The sequence below is a fragment of the Pantherophis guttatus genome, chromosome 3 (genome assembly GCF_059756535.1).
Source record: "Pantherophis guttatus breed Tessera chromosome 3, ASM5975653v1, whole genome shotgun sequence".
Lineage (NCBI taxonomy): Eukaryota > Metazoa > Chordata > Lepidosauria > Squamata > Colubridae > Pantherophis > Pantherophis guttatus.
The window spans coordinates 196,113,397-196,135,385 of NC_142065.1; the positions used below are offsets into that span (position 1 = coordinate 196,113,397).

Consider the following 21,989-nt stretch of genomic DNA (forward strand, 5'->3'; position numbering starts at 1 on the left):
ATCTGCAGGTGTTGTTCCACTGATTAATTGTTCTGTCAAGAAATTTCTCCTTAGTTCTTAGTTGGTTCTCTCCTTGATTAGTTTCCACCCATTGCTTCTTGTCCCAAATAGGTTGACCCGCTCCTTTGTGGCAGCCCTTTAGATACTGCTATCATATCTCCCTTAGGCCTTATTTTCATTAAACTACTCATAACCTATTCCTGCAACCATTCTCCATATTTTTTTAAGCATTTTATTCCCTAATCATCTTTGTTGCTCTTCTCTGCACTCTTTCTAGAGACTCAACACTTCAGGTACTGAAGATTATTTCTAAACTGATGTAGCATCATTTCTGATTACTCTCTGGCTATGATCATAGAGCAAATTAGGAATCCATCTATGAGTTATTATCTAACCCTTATTTACAATATTATTAATAGGATTATTATGGGAAACATCTATTCTGTGAGTAGCTGCCACCAGGGCAACAGAACTTTCCAAGAGCTTTTAGGGGATGGGCATTAAATGGTCCCTGCATATCCTTACATGTTTGATATAAAAGGAGGACAATGAAAACAAAGAACATACCCATTTGTTCTGGAGAACAACAATCTGTAAATTCTGTTGCTATGTGAACATTCTTTCTTTTTTCTCACTATTAAAAGACATATCATAATCACTGTATTACAATGTCAGTGTTGTCATTCATTATTAAAAATAAGACACCACATTTTTTTTTTATAACTGGTGGTAAAACTTTATTATTCAAGTTTAGATGTAACAGACATCTTTTGCTGCCTGAAGAATTGTTTGCATAAGAAATACACCAGGAACACGGTTGTGAATAGAAATGAACATGCAATATGAAGACTGGGGTGGGAGACAGAGAGGGAATAGGGGGAGATGGAGGAGGGGAAGCAGAAACAGAAAACACAAACAAAAGCAAAATACTGTCCTATTTTATAGGCTAGAGCAGTGATGAGCATTTTAGATGCAGTCCTACATTAAAAAAAAAAATATTCTTGAAAATATTTGAAACTTCCATTATTGAATATTGCTACCATGTTACATTAAAATCAACAATATTCTGAGATGGGCTTACTCCAGCAAATCAGAATATACTTAGAAAAGGAGAGAAGCATTCATACCATGAATCTAGTGGGGGGGGGGGCAGAGGATTTTAGATACCAGAGTAGAATAAGGGGAGTAGGATGGAGTATTTATGGAGTATTTATGCCATGGGGCACAATCTACTGAAAGTCTGCTAGTTCATCCTAGCTCAGTTTCCATTCAATTAAATGAGGCTCGTACAGTCAAATGGTGTATCTTTGTGTATCATTTGAATTAGCGCTATGGAGAAGTTTGCAACTTGGGTTTTCTGTTTGAAGTTCCGTATTGTTGTAATCTCTGGCATTTTTGGAAAGATGAGGCCACCAGGCTGTAACAATGGGTTGTGGTAGCTGAGAACACAATGTTTTCTTGACAATTTTGCATTTAAGCATAGATAGGTTTAGTTTGGGTTCACTGTTTTTGATTTTTAGATGATTCATCTCAGCCAGATAGGCTTTCCCCCTTCTCTACGGTATTTATTACTCTAGTTGTCTCCTTGAAAGTGGTTATTAAATTATCTTGCATATAATCTTTTTAGTTGTTAAGAAAAAAAAATTATGGATACAATATTTCAATATGGTGTATTTAGAACCCTGCATATCAAAGTGATCTTCTAGGGGAAGAAAATATTCTTTGTAAGCAAAGGAAGACTTTTCCAACCTTGAATGAGGTTTCTGAGAGCTTTAGTTCTAACTCATCTAGAGCAGGGGTCTCCAACCTTGGCAACTTCAAGACTTGTGGACTTCAACTCATGAAAGAACCTGTTTGAGAGTCTACATCCTATAAATCGGAATGGAAACTGCACTGAAAAAGATTGACTTTTCACTTCATGGAAAAACTGAAAGAATAAATTCTTTTCAACTGGGCAAGATATGCCCCATTGATTGGAAATGAGCAAATATTCAAAATCTTTGATGGGAAATGAGCAAATATCCAAAATCTTTGGCATATCAATAATTAAAACTGGATATAACCAGGTGTATGAAATCTAGAAGTCTAGATAACAGGTTTTCTAGAAATCTAGGGAAAAAAAGGGTGGGGTATGGGAATGAGATTTGTTTAGTTGGCACTGCACTTATACTCTATTATCTCTCTATCTTCTTTCTTTTTATGTGTGTGTGTCTGAATGAGTAAGGATCATACTGGGCTCAGTTGTTCCCTCCAATACCTATAAAGTCCTTGGAATCTCTTTCACTGCATACTTAGAGCTCATCAAACATCTTATTAGTCCAAATATTTATTTTAATTTTTGGCTGACAAAGTGACAGCTGTTATCATTCAACTGTTTAGACAAGAAAATGGGTCGTTGCGAAGGGAAAAAAAAGAATTTCCATTAATTGGGTAGCTATCGGGAAAAATATTTCCACTTTAAGATTTTATTTTGCATTTTTATTCAGATGTTAAACATGCAATATTTGGTCAACCAAGCCAGCTAGTTGGAATCGCAATGACCAAGATCAAATATGGAAAATGTAGTGCTGAACCTTTTTATTTTGTCCTTTATATATTTTCAAACTATTCTATAATCTATAATTTGTCCAATGTGGATGGTCACTCCTGGTCCCTCAACTATAGACCTTAATGGCAATAGAAAACTGAGCAGAAGGTCCATATCATAACTATTGATTCAAGGTTGACTCAGCCTTCCTTCCTTCCGAGATCGGTAAAATGAGGACTCAGATTGTTGGGGGCAATAGGCTGACTCTGTAAACCGCTTAGAGAGGGCTGTAAAAGAACTGTGAAGTGGTATATAAGTCTAAGTGCTATTGCTATTGTCCATGGAGCTTGGTTTCATAAAAAATACAGGAGTAACAATCCAGCCTATTCTTTTGGATGGTTTATAGATCTTCTAAAGCAAAATAAAAGAACATTAATGGTTCTCCTTACCATTTTCAATGAATGGGGTGGTTCTGTAATTGCCATCCATTATTGAACTACTTTTTCGACAATGAGATCCTATTTAGGCATAATTAAGTTCAAAGAGATAGAAATAAAACTTAGCTATGATACCTATGATAGAATCATAGGATCGGAAAAAAACTGAGGTCTTCTAGTCCAACCCCCTGCCCAAGGTAGGAGACCTTACACTATCTCAGACAAATAGCTCTCCAATCTTTTCTTGAAAACCTCCAGTGATGGATCACTGGAGATTTTCAAGAAACGATTGGACTGACACTTGTCAGAAATGGTGTAGGGTCTCCTGCTTGAGAGGAGGGTTGGACTAGATCACCTATAAGGTCCTTTCCAACTCTGTTAATTTGTAATATTCAAGGAAATTTCTCCTTAGTTCCAGATTGGATTTCTCTTGGCCTTGCTTCTTGGCCTTACTTTGCTCTGGGAGATTCAAGGACTTCCTAGAACACTTTTAATACAACACGGAGGATATAATGAGAAGAAAGGGAAGGGGAAACCTACTTGCATAAAGCATGAGAATAGGTTAGTTAACATAAAGAAATATCATGTCTATAGCGTTGTTTTTTCCAGTACTGTGAAAGAAAACTTTTCTAAAATATGCAACGTAACTCTACATAATATATTGGAGGGAACATGGGTAAAAAAAGAAAGTGTTGCTGTGTAGGAATAATGTGTAGAATATCTAAGTCCCCATTCATCCCCACCAAAAATAATCTATCAGTTTAGACAAGTTGGATCAGGCTATTTAATATTTTAATTTTAAAAAAAAGTACAAAGGTTATGCATTACAACAGACATATTGTTCCATCTACAATAACAAATCTATTTTTTTGTGCAAAAGCATCTGGATCTTTTTAGATGGTAGCAGCATTTCCAACTGCCTTACTCTGCATCCAGCATTAGTGGCCCACTGTTAAGATAAGGAATATAAAAAAATCTTAGATTCTATTCAGCTCCCTAAGACTTTTTGCTTTAAAACAGCTTCTCTTTGAGGAGCAATTCCATGAGTGGCAAATTAAATCCATAGCTGGAAGAGATCATCCTAGGACAGCCAAAATATAAGTATAGATAAAATAGAGATAGCCCAAGTATAACTTTTATACTTAATTAGGTTAAGTATTTTTTTTTTAAATAGCTGAAATGGAATTTCAATTCTGTCAGTGCCTTTGTAAATATTTCACTAGGAAAAATACAATGTGGGATGCATTTTTTTTTTTTTTGGAACAGTTAGAATACTAATAGCATGTATTCCTTGTATGTTTGTGAAGATAAATTTGGGAACATTTTAAATGACAATTGAACATCCAATGAAAAACCTGAAGGGGGCATACTGCAAGTGGGCCACCATCAGCAAGCTATCACCCTTCTTAATAAAATGTCCTAAGTGGACTGCAGTTATGTACTGTCTAATTTCCTTGAATGGAATGCATATTTTATACCCTTTTTTTTTTAAAAAAAAAGCCTTAAAATGCTTATTTCATTTCCTATTATGCATTCAAATATATCTTTAAGTAATTGCCTTTTTTTTTTAAAAAAAAAAAGTGAAATTGTGATTCAGATTAATTTGGGGCATTTTAATTTTGGGTTCACCACCTAATATAATTTCGATTGTTAATGAAACAAGGGCAAATTGTAAAAAAAAAAAAAAAAGTGTATTTCAAATCCTGCCACTGCTATAAGTATTGGAGAAGAAAAATGATACATACTTCAAGGTCCTAAAGTAGATGATTTTCAGAAAGAATGTGGAATGCCATTCTTTCTTGACTGTAAATATAAGCAACATTATTCTTCCTTGAGATGCAACCCACTATCTGTCTTGTGGTTTAATAATCCCACAATTATTAGTGGGATTATAATCCCAGATAGATACTAAAATAGTATAACAAATTTAGCATCTGAAAGATTGTTATACGTAATTGACAGGACATAATGGCTTGGTTCAGAGCAATATAAGTTCAATAAGTTGAAGAAAGGGTACAAGAGAAGATCCTTAGTCTTGGTATCAAATAATAGACTCACTTTAATTAAGTGGATGAATTACTTTCATCACAGGTTTCCTATGTAGGCTCTAAAAAACTGCCAAGGTCAGCCAGATCTTTGGAGACCAGCTATAGAACTGTCACTCAGGCAGATTGAGGTTTCCTGCTGTTTGCTTTCAATATAAATTTTAGAGGCATAGTTATGAGTAATCGCTATCATCATGGGGTTTGCAATTCATGGCAGGTCAAATTGCATTTATGTTTTGCAAACTAAGGATAGTACCAATTGGTAGTGGTATGATGTGAATGCCCTATTTTTGTTTTCCAAAAGCTGATTGAATTTCAGAAGGAACCAGATGGATCCCAGTAATTTACCCTTTATAATGGTGACACACAGTACAATCCTATGCAGGAATTTATGTCACTGTGTTCAATGAAGCTTTTATTCCTTAGTGCGTACATTTAAAACTACACCCTTAGCTGTTGCATTTAGGAGGTTTAATGGGAAGTTAAATTGAGATAAGAGTTAAACAAGGCCCCATTTACTTTCTACAAATTGAGCCCCTAGCAAATAAATGCTAGTTTTAATTCTTCTTAAGATTCTGGTCTTGTAACTCTAAACTGGGGTGACTTCTCTCCATTTTATCTTGCCATATAAATTTAAATGCTCATTTCCTAGATTAGATGGGTCTAAATTTTTAGATTTAGATTTAGGTTTAGACCCTAGATGGGTCTAAATCATTTTAAGGGTAGTTTTAATTGGGAATAATAGCCTGTAGGTGGGCTCAGAAGAAGGACCTTCCACATAAGTTCCTATTTTGAAGATCGAGCCTGGAAATCCCTAGAAAATTTTCAAAAAAATAAAAATAAAGAGAGAGATGGAAAAGAAGAATGGAATATCAGACATTTTAATCTTCATTCTCAGTGACATTTAGGAACCAGTTATACTCCACAACCGTAAGAGACTAAGACCGTGCAATGCAAAAAAAAATAAAAATAAAAAATAAAGCCCCAGCGCAACAAAACAAGAAAACATGTAGCGACGGTGTAATATGGTAAAAATGGAGTGCAATGCTAGTACAGAATGCAATTAAAAACTTGTGTGCCAAGCAGTCAGATGGCACCTCTTGACATAATCTCTGAAATGTTTCAGCTGAAACATAGACAAAGCAATAAAAAGAGGATATATGTTTATCATTTTAAGCATAACAATGTGAGTTAAGATCTTAAGAATACAAAAAGTACTTGGAATGAATAGTGCTACTCTTTTTCTTCCTCCTAAGTAGGCATAAAAATATTTTCATTTCCTTCTTCGTCTTCGCCGTCTCGTCTTCGTCTTCTTCTCCCCCCCAAATATCATTATTATCAACAAAGTCCATTCATTTCATGTTACCGTTTACAATTTTAATGCACACACACACGCGCACAAATCAAAGATACCTACTGCAATAGAAAGTTGCTTCATTACCTTGTTTGCTACATTTGCAAATGTAAACAGAGCGAGGCTGAGCCAGCGCTGAATCTTATGCATGATGGAATATCTTTGTTGCATACGTACACTGTAGAAAATAATTATTCAATATGTCAGGCACCATTATTTGAAATGTAATACATTAATATTTACTAGAAAAATAAGTTTTTTTTCCTATTTGTTCTCCCAACTTCTTAAATGAAATAAGTTAATCTGACAGTACATCCAGTAGCTTGTAATATCTCTTGTAATATCCCTTTAAGAAAATAAGAATAACAACAACAACAACGAGGACTGCCTGGGCCAAGATAATGAAATTGAATTGAAGTCCACCCTTTATTAGATTCTTGCAACATTTGTGAAGGTTTGTCTAACAGCACCTTGAACCAATGACTGAATAGTTATTTAGCCCTATTTCCCTGAGCAGTTATGCTGAGGAGCTTTCCCTTCATGGAATAATTTTACAAAAGGTTTATTATTATTATTATTATTATTATCGTCATTATTATCTTGCTCTCAAAAATATTAAAAATAAGATTGGCCATGAAGGCAAACACTACCAAAAGCCGGAGTTAAATCTGATGAAGCAATTGACCACTGCATATAAACAATCTAAGGACTTCTGGGAAAAGTCAGTCCCACACTCTACCTGAAGCAAAATTGAGAGAACAGTTAGTCAAGCATTAATACTATGAATGTCAAGTCCATAAAGTAGCTTTCGTATAAGAGAGAGATCAGAAAACAAAGTACTTTTCCTATATTTTGGCCAAAAGCATCTCACATCCACAATCTCCTGAGACGTAGTTTGCAATCCCCAGATCTACTTGTGAGCTGAATTTCAGTGAATCTCTCTTATGAAGGGCTTTCTCGCCACCTTTAAAACTTAAGAAGCAGCTTGGAAAGAAGGTCTTCTTGGCATAAAAGATCATGTTCTGAGACTCCCATAATTTTACTTCCATCTTTCCTGAGAATTTTGTTATTTACTTGATTTCAGAGTGAAAGGGAAGGAACAGCTGTGGCTGAAAATGAACGCTCCTGGTCTTCGACCTATTGCATAAGCAGTGCTCCCGCTGCGCTAGACCTCAAAAAAGATTGAAGGGCTCTGTCGTAGGGGATCCAACAACAGCTACCCACTGGCTTAGCACCAGAGACAACTGGAAAACAAAACAGAATAAAACCATACCAAACAAACAAACAAACAAAAAAACAACAATCCTACTGCCTTCCAGATTGTAGAAATGCTGTGGCAGGAGGATGCTGTGGCAATAAGGCCAAAGTGAACCCAAATGGAGGAAAAAAAAATACTACTAGATTTCTGGGCATCAGTTTATTTAACAAGTCCATTTCACTATACAATGTGCATATGTGTACTGTACACCTGCTTCAGCATTATACATCTTTGCATTCTAGCCAGCTATGTTTCTCGTACAAGAACAAAAGCATTATCTGCCTGGTTAAGTTTTGCAAAGAGACCTTCCCTGATATAGTGTCTTTTGTATAGATTTTTTTTCTTTCTTATTTATAATTTTTTTTTTTTTGCAGGATGGGTCCCGAGTGATTGATTCCTTTACCCCTCCCCCCATTCCAGCTGCCATCCTTTTTTTTTTATATATAATTGTCTTTCTTAAGAACTTTTAGTTTGCTTGTATGAAGCAAAAGGAGGGAAGAAGAAAAGATTGTATATTGGATAAGGCATGCTTGCTATATGAAGTGCTTAAGACATTACAAGCTATTGAATTCCCATCAAGGAAAACCTATTTCTGTTTAATTGTGCTAAGTGCTAAGGTTTTTTTTTATTATTATTATTTATTTTTTTTATTTAATTTTACTCTTTCGGTTTGCCATTCGTTTCCGCTTGTGCATTGTTCTTATGTAGGCCCCTCTGGATGTGAGTGGTGAAGTCATACTTGTCCGTGCAAAAATATTGGCATATGCTGCATTGAAAAGGTCCACTGTCACCATGGCAACTCATATGCAAGGCATACATCACTTCATCCAGAAAGACAATGCCACAGTGCACACACTTGGTTGATAGATCATCTTGAGTACTTCGGTCAACTTTCTCGGTTTTAACTACATTCAAGGAACCTTCATTTTTTACATTTGATGCTGTCTTAGCTTTCTCCTTAGAGGCACCATTTGCAGTCGCCCCAGGTCTGGAATGTTTTATCGCCAAATCTAGAGGAATGTCATTGTCAGATCCAACAGCTGAAAAATGAGGAGGCAGATTAAAGGTGGGATAAGGCACATAGTTTTGGCAAGGATTTGGTAGGCCAGGCACATGACTCAAGTAGTGTGGATTCCCAGGAACGGACAGCTTATATTTACTCCAGAATCTCAGCCAATCAGCTTCACTTTGAAACTCATTGTGTACAAACGGAAGTCCAAAAAGTGGGTACTGATACTTCTCGATAGGGCTTCCGGGTGGTGAATAGTTTAGGTGTTTAGCAGGTCTCATGTATTTCTCTATTGGGCTGCCTCTCTCTGAGCTTCCTTTTCCTTCTGATATAGAGGAACTATTGCCTGGGTCTCCAGAACTTTCCTGAGGACTTTTTATCTGAATGTGCAAAGGTTGCATCCTTTTATGAATATCCAGAGATTGGCCGACCAGTATTGACTGAGGAGCGGAATGGCTTTTAGTCAATGAACCCTGGGCTTCATATTTACTTAGGCTGGGAAGCTGGATTTCTCGCTGATGACCTTCGGTTAAATGATCCTCTGACCTCCTATCTAATGGGCTGCCGTTGACTTGTTCCTCGCTGTTCCCTCTCTGTTGTTTGTTTAGCTGCTCAGCCTGAAGTGCCTCTGGGTTAAGGCGTTTTCTTGTCCGTCTCCTAATGATCTGCTCACCGTTGTTCTGCTTAATGATGTTTAAAGGCCTGGGAGTCTGCATATAAAACACAATAACATCATCAATAAAAGAGCAATGCTAAGCAAAGCTTTGCAAAACTGTTCATGCAAATCCCTTGATATACTTAAAGAGTTCAGTTAAGTCCAATCAAGCCATCCAGGGAAACTGTTTTAAGGAAGGTTTTATTTGGAAGGAAGAGGCAAGGGCAGTGAAGCACAGGAAGCTGACTCCCTCGTTTTGAATAATTAAAACATGTCACATGTTACATTTTGAATCCCTTTAGTTGGCACCGAAGTGAATGTCATGATCTTCATACAACAACCTTGAAAGTGATAAGGCACCATAACTGTTGTCCTTAGAATGTAAAATTCACCATCAGTTTCATATGGGTATCAAGCCTGTATCACGGAAGTCTTTAAACCATTGTTTCACAGATTGGATGCTTTATGAAACCTTCAAGGTTGTGATGGAAGGAAATGTATAGGAAAGAGGAAGGAGAAAGGAAGAAACATATATGGACATCTAACTCATTGTCAAATTGTATGGTTTCTTCAATTAGGTATGATCTATATTTCTTTGTCCTTTATATCTCCTATCATATTTATTTATAACCATTTACATTTATTTATAACCATTTTCAGGCCATGATCAACTTGAAAAGCAATATACAAAGGGATTAAGAGTGTGATCAATGAACTCTGTAACAGCTTGAATTAATCAAATACGCTAATATGCAAATAAAACCCACTTTACAGAGCTGTTCTTTTATCTCCCGATCTGCCTCCTTCATTCACCTTTGCCTCCATTAAGTTAATTTCTAAGATAATTAATTTCTGCTCCTAATCGCCTATCTCTGCTTGCTAAGCTGTATTCAATTACAATTGCCAATCAAAAAATATTCTTATGATTTAGATGCAAGATAAGAAATGGTCATCTGTGCAGAGCTCAACATGGGATACATAATTGTGACATTATCAGATTCTTTGGTAACAGCTTACACACACAAAAAAATCATTCTTTTTTAATTATGATTCTCAAAGTTCTCTTTAGCAGGATTTATTGATAAATGAAACAGATTTTCAAGAAGCCTAGTGACTGAACTGTCTTCAAATTAGAACTAATATATCCCTTTGTACATTACAGCAGAAACTTTCTGATTCTTTTTCTGACAGATGTCAGTGAGACTTCACAGCTGGCTATTTGCATAACATTCTCTTGAATTTCTTATCAGTCTAGGAAACAATTCTTACAGATATGAAGGAGACCTAGTTGCCCGTCTGCCGAATTACATTTACATAATACACTAGGACATTTGAGAGAGAAAGGAAGGTGTTTCGTGTAAATGTACAGGCAATCACACTAAAAAAAAATGCAGAGTCATAATAAGCATCCTGTTCTCATGTTTTTGCTTATCATAGTCACTGCATCACACAAGGGGGAATAGCAAATTTTCATGTTAGAGGAAGAAAGATGTCATTATGATTATTATAACAACAGCTCCGAGGATTATCTGGCTATAGGAAAAATCCTGCCTGGTTTTCTGCATTTACAGAAAATGATAGGCAAACACTCAAGACCCAGTCCTGCAAAAGATTATCTGAAGCTTAGTAAACAAAGCTATTATTTTATTGCTATTATAATACTGGTAGAACAGTGGTGGGATTCAATTTTTTTTACTACCGGTTCTGTGGGCGTGGCTTGGTGGGCATGGCATGGCTTGGTGGCCATGGCAGGGGAAGAATACTGTAAAATCTCCATTCCCACCCCACTCCAGGAGAAGGTTACTGCAAAATCCCCATTTCCTCCCGATCAGATGGGATTCGGGAGGCAGAGAATAGATGGGGGTGGGGCAAGTCAGAAGCAGTATTTACCGGTTCTCCGAACTACTCAAAAGTCAATAGGGAAGCCGGATTCACCTAACAACCGTGTTATTAACAACTGCAGTGTTTCACTTAACAACTGTGGCAAGAAAGGTTGTAAAATGGGACAAAACTCACTGAACAATTGTCTTGTTTAGCAACAGAAATTTTGGGCTCACCTGTGATCAGAAGCTGAAGACTATCTGTATTGCTTCTGTGAACACTGAAAAGTGACCGAGTGAACAATGCTCAAATACATAGTGCAACAGAGACTTTCTTCCTGATAAAAATAACTATCTTAATTATATGCTGATCTGGGCTCTCTGTATAAGTAATATACTGAGGCCATGATGAAGAAAATATGTCAAGGCCAATAGTCTTAAACAGATGAGTTGGGCACTGAGACATCCATCAACAGCAATGCTTGGATGGGGTCACTTCCACTTTTTCCTGGGGTATGGATAATCTGTCGTCAACACATTAATTGGAAGGATGGTTGATTATCATCAATTGCCAGAAGTGAAAATCTTCCAGAAGTGGAATTACAAGAACAAGAAAAAATGCACTCAATGAAACGTCTCCAAAAACAGCAAAATAAATGGGAGGGAAATGGCAGGGTGGATTATAACACTTCATATCAGAGTTCTGAAAAATCTCCAAAGAAAAATAACCCTGAAAATTCAGGCATGTCTCTTCTTTCCTCTTCCTCAATCCCTGGTTCAGTACATTTGGGTGGGAACAATGAATGAATGAATGAATGAATGAATGAATGAATGAATGAATGAATGTTAATCTTGGACAGATTAAATGTAGGTATTATGGTTTAAAGTACTCAACCTACAGAAAGAGAGTCTGAAAAATTCTACCCTTGCCTCTCCAGTGACACCATGACATTCCCACCAGCAGTGAAATTCACTTACCTTTCCCTACTGGCTCGCAAATGGGAGCACGAGCGCGCACCTCCTCCACGCATGCACAGAATCTTCTGCGCATGCGCAGAGCGTAAAAAATGGGACATTATGACATCTGGCTGGGTGGGTGGAGCCTCCCGCTGCCGGCACTACCAGATCACATGATCTGGATAGATCTGGCTGAATTTCACCACTGATTTCCACCCGGCCCCTGGTATCTTCAGCAACCTCAGGAACTCCCTACCCAGCAGAAACATGTTGTGCTAAGAATGGTTTGACCAACGTCAACTGCTACAGAAGTCACCACCCAGGGGCAGCACATTGAAAGCCCAGAGAAGTAGTAAACACATGCTCCTTATGAAAAGTATTGTTTGTTTGATTCTCTCTAGGCAAAATCAGGTGGTAACGTGGTAACATTCATATTAACATTCAAGTCTGAAATCCATGAATGTGAATAAAGGATGCTTCCAAGGTTGCCAAAGTTTGTTTCTGTTTCTACAGCAGGGATTTGTTGTTCTCATTTTTCCCTGGCACCCCAGTCATGACTCCATAATCAGGTCCAAAACCTGCCTACGCACATCACAGAAGAGATTTGGGAGGGAATCAGAAAGGCTCAGAAAGGATGGGATGACCCATTGCATTAGGCAAAATAGAAAAATAGACAGTAGCAGTGGAACCGTTAATTGTATTGTTTTTTTTCCTGAAAGTAAGGTCTACCCCTATTTGCTCTTGTTGTTCAGTTGCTAAGTTGTGTTGCAACCCCATGAACCACAGAATGCCACCCCGCCCTTTGTCCTCCACTGTCTCCCAGAGTCCTTGTCTTATTTACTGGGGTATAAATTCACTGGATATACCGTTTCCCCCCGAAAATAAGACCCTGCCTTATATTTTTTTGAACCCTGAAATAAGCGCTTGGCCTTACTGCCATGCACTCAAAAACCTGATTGGGCTTATTATCAGGGGATGTCTTATTTTGGGGGAAACGGTACATACTTGATACTTTTTAAATGAAGAACCCTCTAGTGTTTACATTTAATTACATAGCCTTTTTTTCCCTATTGCTAACACTGTAGCAAATTTAATGTTTAGCAACACTTTCGCCTTTTGCTTGGGTAAAATTAAACTCATTAACCATTAGGGTGTATCAAGTAGAAACTTAGTAGCTTGTTTCAAGACTAGTATTTAAAATGGTTTTACCTTAGCTCTCTACTCACAAAAATAAATGTAGCTCCAACTTACTACCAATTAGCATTGGCATTAATAATTGATTTCTTTTAAACCAGCTTTTAAAAATCCCTCGATGCCATCCATAGCAAACTGCAAGGATGCCAAAATAATGACACATGAGTGATGATGTAATCATACAAATAAATGACTCACGAGTCATGACATTTGTCATAAGTATGTAAATCACAGTGTTTGGGTAATAATGTTGTCATTTGTTTCTCTTGCTTCCTCCAACAGAGGCCCATGCCAAAGAAAATTATTCTAGTAGTTATTAGTAATTCTATATTTTTTACCATAGCAAAAAAAAAAAAAAAGAAAAAAAAACCTTGTGCAAAATTAAAAGCATTTTAAAAAGTAACCTTCAATTGACAAGTAAAACTTTGTTGCACTAAGTTAACCATTTTTACATGTTTAGGTTCCATCTATTAGAGAAATACATCTGGTGGGATCAACAAAAAGGGCCTTCTCAGTGGTAGCTCCCTCCCTATGGAATATTCTTCCTTGGAGATAAGATTGGTCCCCACTTTGTTACTTTTCCAGAAGACCAGGGGTAAAATTCAGCCAGTTCTAACCGGCTCAGGCAAACCGGTAGCGGTGGTTGCGGGAGGCTCCGCCCACCCGCGCGGACGTCATGATGTCCCTTTTTTGCGATGATTTTCAGCCTCACGTGCACATTTGCGAACCGGTAGGGAAGGTAAGTGAATTTCACCCCTGCAGAAGACCCTGAAGTTATGGTTCTATAGGCAGGCCTGGGGACCCTAAGCTGATTCAGAGCCAATCAAGTGGTTGGTTGTTGTCAATATAGGAGAAATAGGATTGTATGATTCCGACTGTATGCTTCTGATTTTTTTAATTTTTAAGCTATCTGGAGTCACTGTGTGTGAATTGGGCAGCCATATAAATTTGTTTAATGAATAAAACCTTCTGGCCCACTTCAAACAAAGAAATAAACAAAAAGCATTTATAATAAATCAAAATATAAACGAGCTGTGTGCTCTTATCTTTGTTTTATTTGGCTCTTTTTTTCTCTTTACATGTTGCAGTCCAACCCATTTGAGGTTAATTAGATATAATTTTCCATTTTAGCTAATGTATGACACAGTATCACAACTGAAGTAAACCAAGACCTTTTAAAAATAAATGAATGGAACCTTCACGAAGTGTGAAAACTGGTAAAAAACTGAATGTTGATCCATAGATTACTTTAGGCCAGTTTTTTTTCCCTCAGTTGCTAAGGTTGAGAAACACTAGTTTAAGCCAGCTAATAGCTGGAGATTCCTATGAATTCAACCATATCCTTTACCCAAGAATCAGATCAATTTAAATCAGAAACAGAAAACTTCCTGAAGCTTTTCCTGCCTTTCTGATTTTAAGCCAGGGCTCAGAGCCATTAACATAATGATGATAATGATGGCATAATGATGCCATCAGCAGCAACCAAACTCAAGACTGGCTTATTCAATATATGGCTGGCAAAAATAGGCTGAAATAAGTTGAAGATCATCATAGACTGTCTAAATTTGCAAAGTGGTTTCATGAAAATAAATTTAGGGCTAAGAGGGCAGGAAATCCTGCAAAGGCTTGGTACTATTTAGATGTTTAATCAGAAAGGAGGCACTAATATACACCGAAAGATAGAACCTATTTTAGAATATCACACTTTATATAATTCATGTTATCTTGGATGAACATGGATAACTTGGATAACTATTTATATAGTTAACCCCCCAGAATAAATAAATACACTGCTTAGGAAAACCATGGGAAAAACCTGGTCAGTATAATTTTATTTCTTCTCTTTCAGACCACCTGGGTGATTGATTGGTTGATTAATTAATTACCTTCAAGTCAGTGTCACTCTTAGCAACCATATAGATAAATTCTATCCATAATGATCTGGGATTATCTTTATACCTTGGGTGACTTTTCTGGGAGTATCCTGGGGTTACACAAATTTGGCATACATTTCCTAGGTCCTTCACTCAACTCTCCCAGGAAACACACAACCCTCCCCCCACCATGATAAGGAGCTCAGCAAGACTTGGAGGTATTCTTGGAATAGAGGGAGAAAATAATTAGCCGTCAATTCATACATATTTATGTTTCCTTATACGATTCCTTTCAATTAGAGACATTAAGGAGTTGTCTTGAATTAAAGTTAGAATATTAATCCTTTTAAGTTTAGTACTTTCTATATGACTGGTTGGCTGATGCTAGGTTTCCAGATCAACCTGAAGATACTAGGAACTGAATGTCCTGGATGGAGATTCTCAGTCACCCAGGTCATGGTTGTCCCAAAGGTGCTTTTTCAAGAGGCAACTGGACTTTCTGGCTTTTCTTTGAAGATGTTTCGCTTCTTATCCAAGAGAACTGAAGAAGCTTTTTGATAAGAAGCGAAACGTCTTCAAAGAAAAAACAGAAAGTCCAGTTGCCTCTTGAAAAAGCACCTTTGAGACTGGAACTGAACTTTTTCATAAACTTCAAGCTACACTACCAGCGGGTGCCGTCGGTCAAGCAATGTCGACTGGCGACCCCCAGGGGGAGAGCCTTCTCTGTGGGGGCACCCGCCCTCTGGAACGAGCTACCCCTAGGGATATGATTGATCCCGGACCTCCGTACTTTCCGCCGGGCTCTGAAGACCTTCTTCTTTCAGCAAGCCGGGCTGGCTTAAAATTTTTAATTGTTTTATGGGTAAGGGGTTTTTAAATTGGGGAAGCCAAATGGATTTACTTATGTTTTAAACTATTTTAATTTTCATATTGTATGTATTTTAATCCTGGCTGTTCACCGCCCTGAGTCCCTCTGGGAGAAGGGAGGTATAAAAATTTAATAAATTCAATTCAATTCAATTCAATTCTCCGTCATGAGAAGGAAGGAATCTTGAAATATTCCTTTTTTGATATAATTCTGTGGATGTCTTGTGTGAAAGAAGGAAATAGCTCCATTTTTATTCTTTGTTTTGTCTCCAAGTAAATAAATGCCTCATTGGGCATCTCGAACACTGACTCCCCTTCTCTATGGCATATCAGCATCTTCCATGATGAATCACATCTGATTCTGGAGTGACCACACTGAAGAAAATGTGCAGTTAGGAAATTAACCACAGCTGCCCAACTTCAGCTGAGTTGCTGAAAACCTTCCCAATATAAAACAAGCAAGTTCTTCCTACCGAATGAAGCTTCTGGTAGAGACCACACGCATTGCAGACATATCCTCCATTTGCGTTCTTTCGCCAGAGTGAGGTCTTTGTGGTCAGGCAATTGGCACAAAAAACACCCGAACCTCTACGTCTCTAAAATTGGGGACGGAAAAAAGAAAGGAAAAAAAAATGTCAAAGGTTAGTCACGTGATCTGTAAATATGGCAAATGTATACAACAGTTTTCTATTTATCTTGATAGTATAAAATTACACTGCACTGAACATAATGCAGATTTTCATGACAATTTACCCTGCACTAATAGATCAAGTGTGCAAAACACAAATACTTTTGTTTTCCTCCAAAGTTTTAATTTGGTAAACTACTGAATTTGTGCCTTTTAATGAACAGATTTGGTGCCCTGAATTTTAAGATTTTTTTTTTTTAGAGTTGCTCTTAGGTATTTCCCCCCCCTGGATTTTGAGTTATTTTAATGGTGTGATCATCAACAACACTTAAACACTTAAAACATAAATAAACATCTTTCCAATTAATTTCAATTTGCATGTAGCCTTATTTCGGTTCTTAAAAAGTCTTTCTATCTCTTTAACAAGATGCAAAGTGTTAAATTACAGGCTAACGTAGTTATAAAAATCACATATGCTGCTTTTTATTTCCTAAAGCCCACTGAAAGCATGGCTTAAATTTAGTACTATGAAGGTGTATATAAAGCTCTACTTTGGTGATAAAACCACATGATGTTGTCTCATCAGCAGATGGTGTAAAGTATACTTATAGGAATGCAAAGTGAACATAAATGATGGTGTGATTGAATTCCACAGCTTTCTTAATCCCGCAACTGAGAATGATCCGTTAGATTTCTTCTATCGTATAAAGATATTGTTTAAATTAGTGAAGAATTTCACAGAAGAAGAACACGGCAAAATAAAGCACTACAGGCTGACTTTATAGACATAACCGTTAATAATTATGACATGGCTATTTTCCCCTCTTCTAAGGAAAGCAAATCTTTTCAAGTTTCTTTTTTAAAATAAACATTTATTAAGAGTTCTTCATTTTGCACAACTGTGGAAGGGCGAACCATTTCAGCAAAAAAAAAAAAAAAAAAAGCTTAAACTGATTTAGTTCTAAATTTAAAAATTACTAACCTTGTAAATCAAAATTTCAAGGTTTCCTCAAATTTAAGCAATTCGTTTAATTTTACTCCATACTGTAGGGAAGGAGTGCTGGTGCCAAGAAAGTACAATGGTTATAATTGTACTCTGATACATTTCAAATGGAAAGCTTTTTGCAGACATAATTTTGGCTTGGAGCGTGGAACACTTTCTTGGCATAGAAAGGGCATTTGATTCATCGGGTGTTTCGCAATGTATCACTAAAAAGACCTGGTGATCAGCCAGTTCCCTATAGGGTAATTTTTCCATCCAGATGTAAGCGCTATCAGAGGCCCTCGTCAGCTAAACTAATTATGATCTTGCATTTGCTGATGGCTGCTCGCTTCTAATGTTTAGCTTCCCCATTAATCCACTATACGGCAAAAACATAGGAAACACAAAGAATTGAGGGGCTAGTAACCTACATGGCTATAAAATTCTAACATAAGTGCAATATTTTAGTAAGATTGGGGAAACATTTTCAGTAAGAACTGAAACAGACCAACAATTGCCTTTTAAACCACAAATACAGTTTCATTAGTGTAGCGAGTTGGGTTTCTTTAAGTCAAATCAAGAATGCCAAAGGAATAATCAGTTCTTCCGTCTCTGCCTCTAAGCTCAATACCACTTAATCAAAACTATAATTATATCTCACTCTTTCACCTAAATCTCAAGTGCAACTGGACTTGAGAATGGTCTTAATAGCTTCAGATTTATGTTTAAAATGGTCAGTTTGTTTGTTTTAAATACATAAAATGCACTCCCTGAACCACAATAATATAGTATGCATGCTAATCTAACAGTCTAATGCTGGTCAGTGAGTTTGCCTAACAAGTATCTAAAGTCCTTTTAAAAAAACTCTGTAGGCTAGTTTATCCACACAAAAAAACTCAGCTGATTGCCAAAATACTTTCTTTGGAGATCAATAAACTTTTAGTTAAATGAGATTACAGTTACGCATGCAACGAGTTCTAATGGAAACTCTTTTGCATGGCCATCTTTTGAATCTGCTTGAAAAACATATCAGTCTGTTCCAAATGTTCTTAGAAATGGTATATACAAGCAGAGGCACGCTGATCAGGGTGTATACCAAGTGTGAGTTTTTCCAAGCTTGACAAGTTTGATGGGTGATGGTTATTTGGCAGATTTTTTTAAAGAGACCAGATAATTGTTTTTAACAAACAAGTACTCATCTGGAGTTGACAATTTATAGTTTTCTGCTATATGTTGTGCACACATAGTTGTAACAAAGGGATAGGGCATTAATTATGTAATTGTGGCTACCCGCTTAATTTTCTGAAAACTCATCACTCTCTTCTCATGCATTTCCACGATTATACTGAATTAATATCTCATTGCAGCATTTAGTTGAATTTTAGTCTTGATTATAAACAAAGGAAGCATGAATATTTATTGTTTTGGATATATGTATTTATGCATTTTTTCTAAAAAAAAAAAGATGTAAAATTTAAAGAAAGAATTATACCCAGAGGAGGTGCATTTATTTTGTACAATAAGCATGGGGCTAGGATGTAGCTTAACTGGACAAATGAATGAATGAATATCAGATTTATGCTTTGGAAATATATACACTGCACATGTTAAATTCAGCTTTTTGGTAGAACTGACATCTGCTATAACCTGTATCCAAATCATCATATTATAAACTTTCTCCTGTAACTGTAAGTAATCTTACTTGATTATTTGAAAGATTATGTAAAGATAGTCAGACATGGAAATTATTATGAATTTTTTTGTCTGCTAAAAGAATGGAAATAATCTCCAAAGCCGGAGGGGGCGGGGGAACTGTGGCCATACATTTCTTCTTGCTACACAGAGGGTGGATTGTTGTGGAACTCATTATGTTAACCCAGTTATGAATACAGAAAGGATGTAATATTAATAAAGGATAAGTGGATGCTATTTATTAATTTTTGAAATTACTTGTTGGAAAGTAAGATAAATCAGAAAGCATATTGTCTGTTTAGAAATGTTAACTGTTTTTGAGCTGGTTTGTTGTTTGTCAAATGGCTATTTTGTATAATATACATCATAAAAACTGGTCGAGTGGAAGAATAATATTCTAGGTTTGAATGATTACAAGTTACTTGTGATGTGGTGACAAGTGCAAATATATTTGACCAATTGTAGTCTTCCTTAAATGGAGGTTGTTCAGATATGCTGAATATCAATTCCCAGAATTTCCAGGCAATGTCATCTATTTGTTTGGTTGGGAATTCTAGAAATACATCTGGAGGGCACCTGGTTAAAGAAGGCTGTTATGCTTGCCTTGGTTATATCATACATTAAGGAGTTTTAGCTCCAAATACTCTTTACTGCTCATTAGTTTGCATCAGCTGTCAGCATTCAATTAGCCAAAGCCAACACTTTGTAAGTAGATACCAAAAACTCTTTAATGTAAAAAAGAAAAGAAACCCAAAACTCTATTCTGGCTGAAATTGTGGATTCCTATAGAAGGATGTGGGCAGTGCGATGGTTCAGTGGGTAAGATCCTGGGCTTGTCAGCTCAAAAGCCACAGCCCAGGTTGAGAACCGAGTGTCACACAAGAAGGTGGTCACCCATCTTCACCTAGCTCCTGCCCACCTAGCAGTTCGAAAGCATGAAAATGTGAGTAGATAAATAGGTACCACTTTGGTGGGGAGGAAACAGCACTCCGTGACATCATGCTGGCCACATGACTGCAGAAATGTCTTTTGACAGTGCTGGCTCAACGACCTTGAAATGGGGATGAGTATTGCCCCCTATAGTTGGCAATGATTAGAGGACTAAAATCTGAAGGGATTCCTTCCCTTTCTCCTTTCCATCCCTTATATGAGGATGTGAAATGTGCTATTAACCATAGTTTACATGTCTATGTACAATTTCTTTAATGTTACTCTCTTTTGTTCAAGGTAACTCTAAACTCATGCCCTAGATTAGATTAAATAGCTATCTGAAAAACTGCCAGAGTGAACTATGTTATGGAGGACAGTGCAATCCAATTCATGTTTAGAAATATATAAACAAAAACCTGTATTAAAGAAGTTAAGATTTGGGACTTTGGCTTTCCAGACTGATCAGGTGCAAAAGTCATCCAACTGTACATTTTCACCACATTTATGATTTCCAGAGCTGAAGCTGTAGCTATAAATCAGCACAAGAAAGCATGGAACCCATTATGGGCTAGCTATAGATTTTAGGGTTATTTGACATGAATGTGCCACATGGTGCTGTTGCCTGGTTTTGTTCTTTTCGTTTAAACCATACATAAGAATATGCTGAGTTTGTTGCTTCCTTTTCTACACAGCAACAGGAAGGTTATGGAGCTTAGCAGCAAGTATCTTGATGGAATTGAATCTTTGGAGACGGGCATGATAAAGCTGATTATCGATGCATTAACATCATGAGTTGACAGACAACTCTTCTAATGTGTGTTCTTTTTCCTTTGTTTCTGAGTGTTCACCAATAAAAGTATTAATTCAAGCCAAGAGTTTTATCTAACACATTTGCTTTCCAGGCCCCCTTGAATGTGATTTCCACTTTCAAACACAAATTTCAGAAAATACAATTTCTCCTTTTGGAAACACACATATAGCGTAGGTATTAATTTTGCAGGCACACAGCACGGTGGCAATGTGACAAAGGGCTCCTTATGAGCCTGAGAAACACAGTTCGAAGTCATTCCTAGCCATTTTCAACAAACTGCAAATCTGTTGAACTGGGTCCTGCTGTATATCATGGGAAATCTGTGTTCAGTTTCATACAAAATCATATTTTATCCTAGCCATAACAGAATCTGCAACAACAGCTCTTAACATCATGGAAGCAAGGACTCACTGAGCACCAATGATAGGAATTGGATTTCCTTCAATGCCACTTGCTTTAATTGGAGTTAGCCGTGCAAATTTCCTGTACAGACTTGGAAAAATAATCCCAAAGGATCAATAATTGAAACTATACTTCTGCTAAGTCAATCTTTAATTATGTGAATCCTTGTATCGAATACATTATAATAACACAGCATGAAGGGACAACTACAGTTAAGGGTCTCTCAGTATTTTCCATTTTAGTTCCTAGGTTGGGTGTTTAATATATTAGTCGTTTCAAATCACACTGGGTTGAAATTTGGCATACAAATTAGTTAGCGCAGATGTGAAGATTTTTTTTAAAATAAAATTTTCTTTAAATCGGTTCAGCTGTTTATAATTTGAAAGAAGGCCAAATATGATTTAAAAAAAAAAAGAAACAAAAATTCCCAGGTTTGCGAATAATTCTTGCCTTTCATAAGTTGAACCACAGCAGCTTAGTTTCCAGGGAAATGCCAACAGAAAGTTTCCTGCTCCATTAATTTTAAGGGAAAAGAAAGCTTAGCGAA

At 36.8% G+C, this 21,989-nt stretch overlaps 1 protein-coding gene across 23 annotated transcripts in view; it reads right to left on the reverse strand.

Annotated features, from left to right (window-relative positions):
• Positions 1-7,765: 7,765 nt before the first annotated feature.
• TRPS1 (transcriptional repressor GATA binding 1) overlaps positions 7,766-21,989 on the reverse strand; it is a 268,713-nt gene continuing 254,489 nt past the window's right edge. For all 23 annotated transcript variants that reach the window (XM_034422205.3, XM_087890868.1, XM_087890867.1 and 20 more), the window contains 2 exons: positions 16,471-16,593; positions 7,766-9,340 (listed from right to left, as the gene is read on the reverse strand). In XM_034422205.3, the coding sequence (XP_034278096.1) occupies positions 8,279-9,340; positions 16,471-16,593 (1,185 nt within the window). In that variant the 3' untranslated portion in view covers positions 7,766-8,278. The remainder of the gene's footprint in view (positions 9,341-16,470; positions 16,594-21,989) is intronic.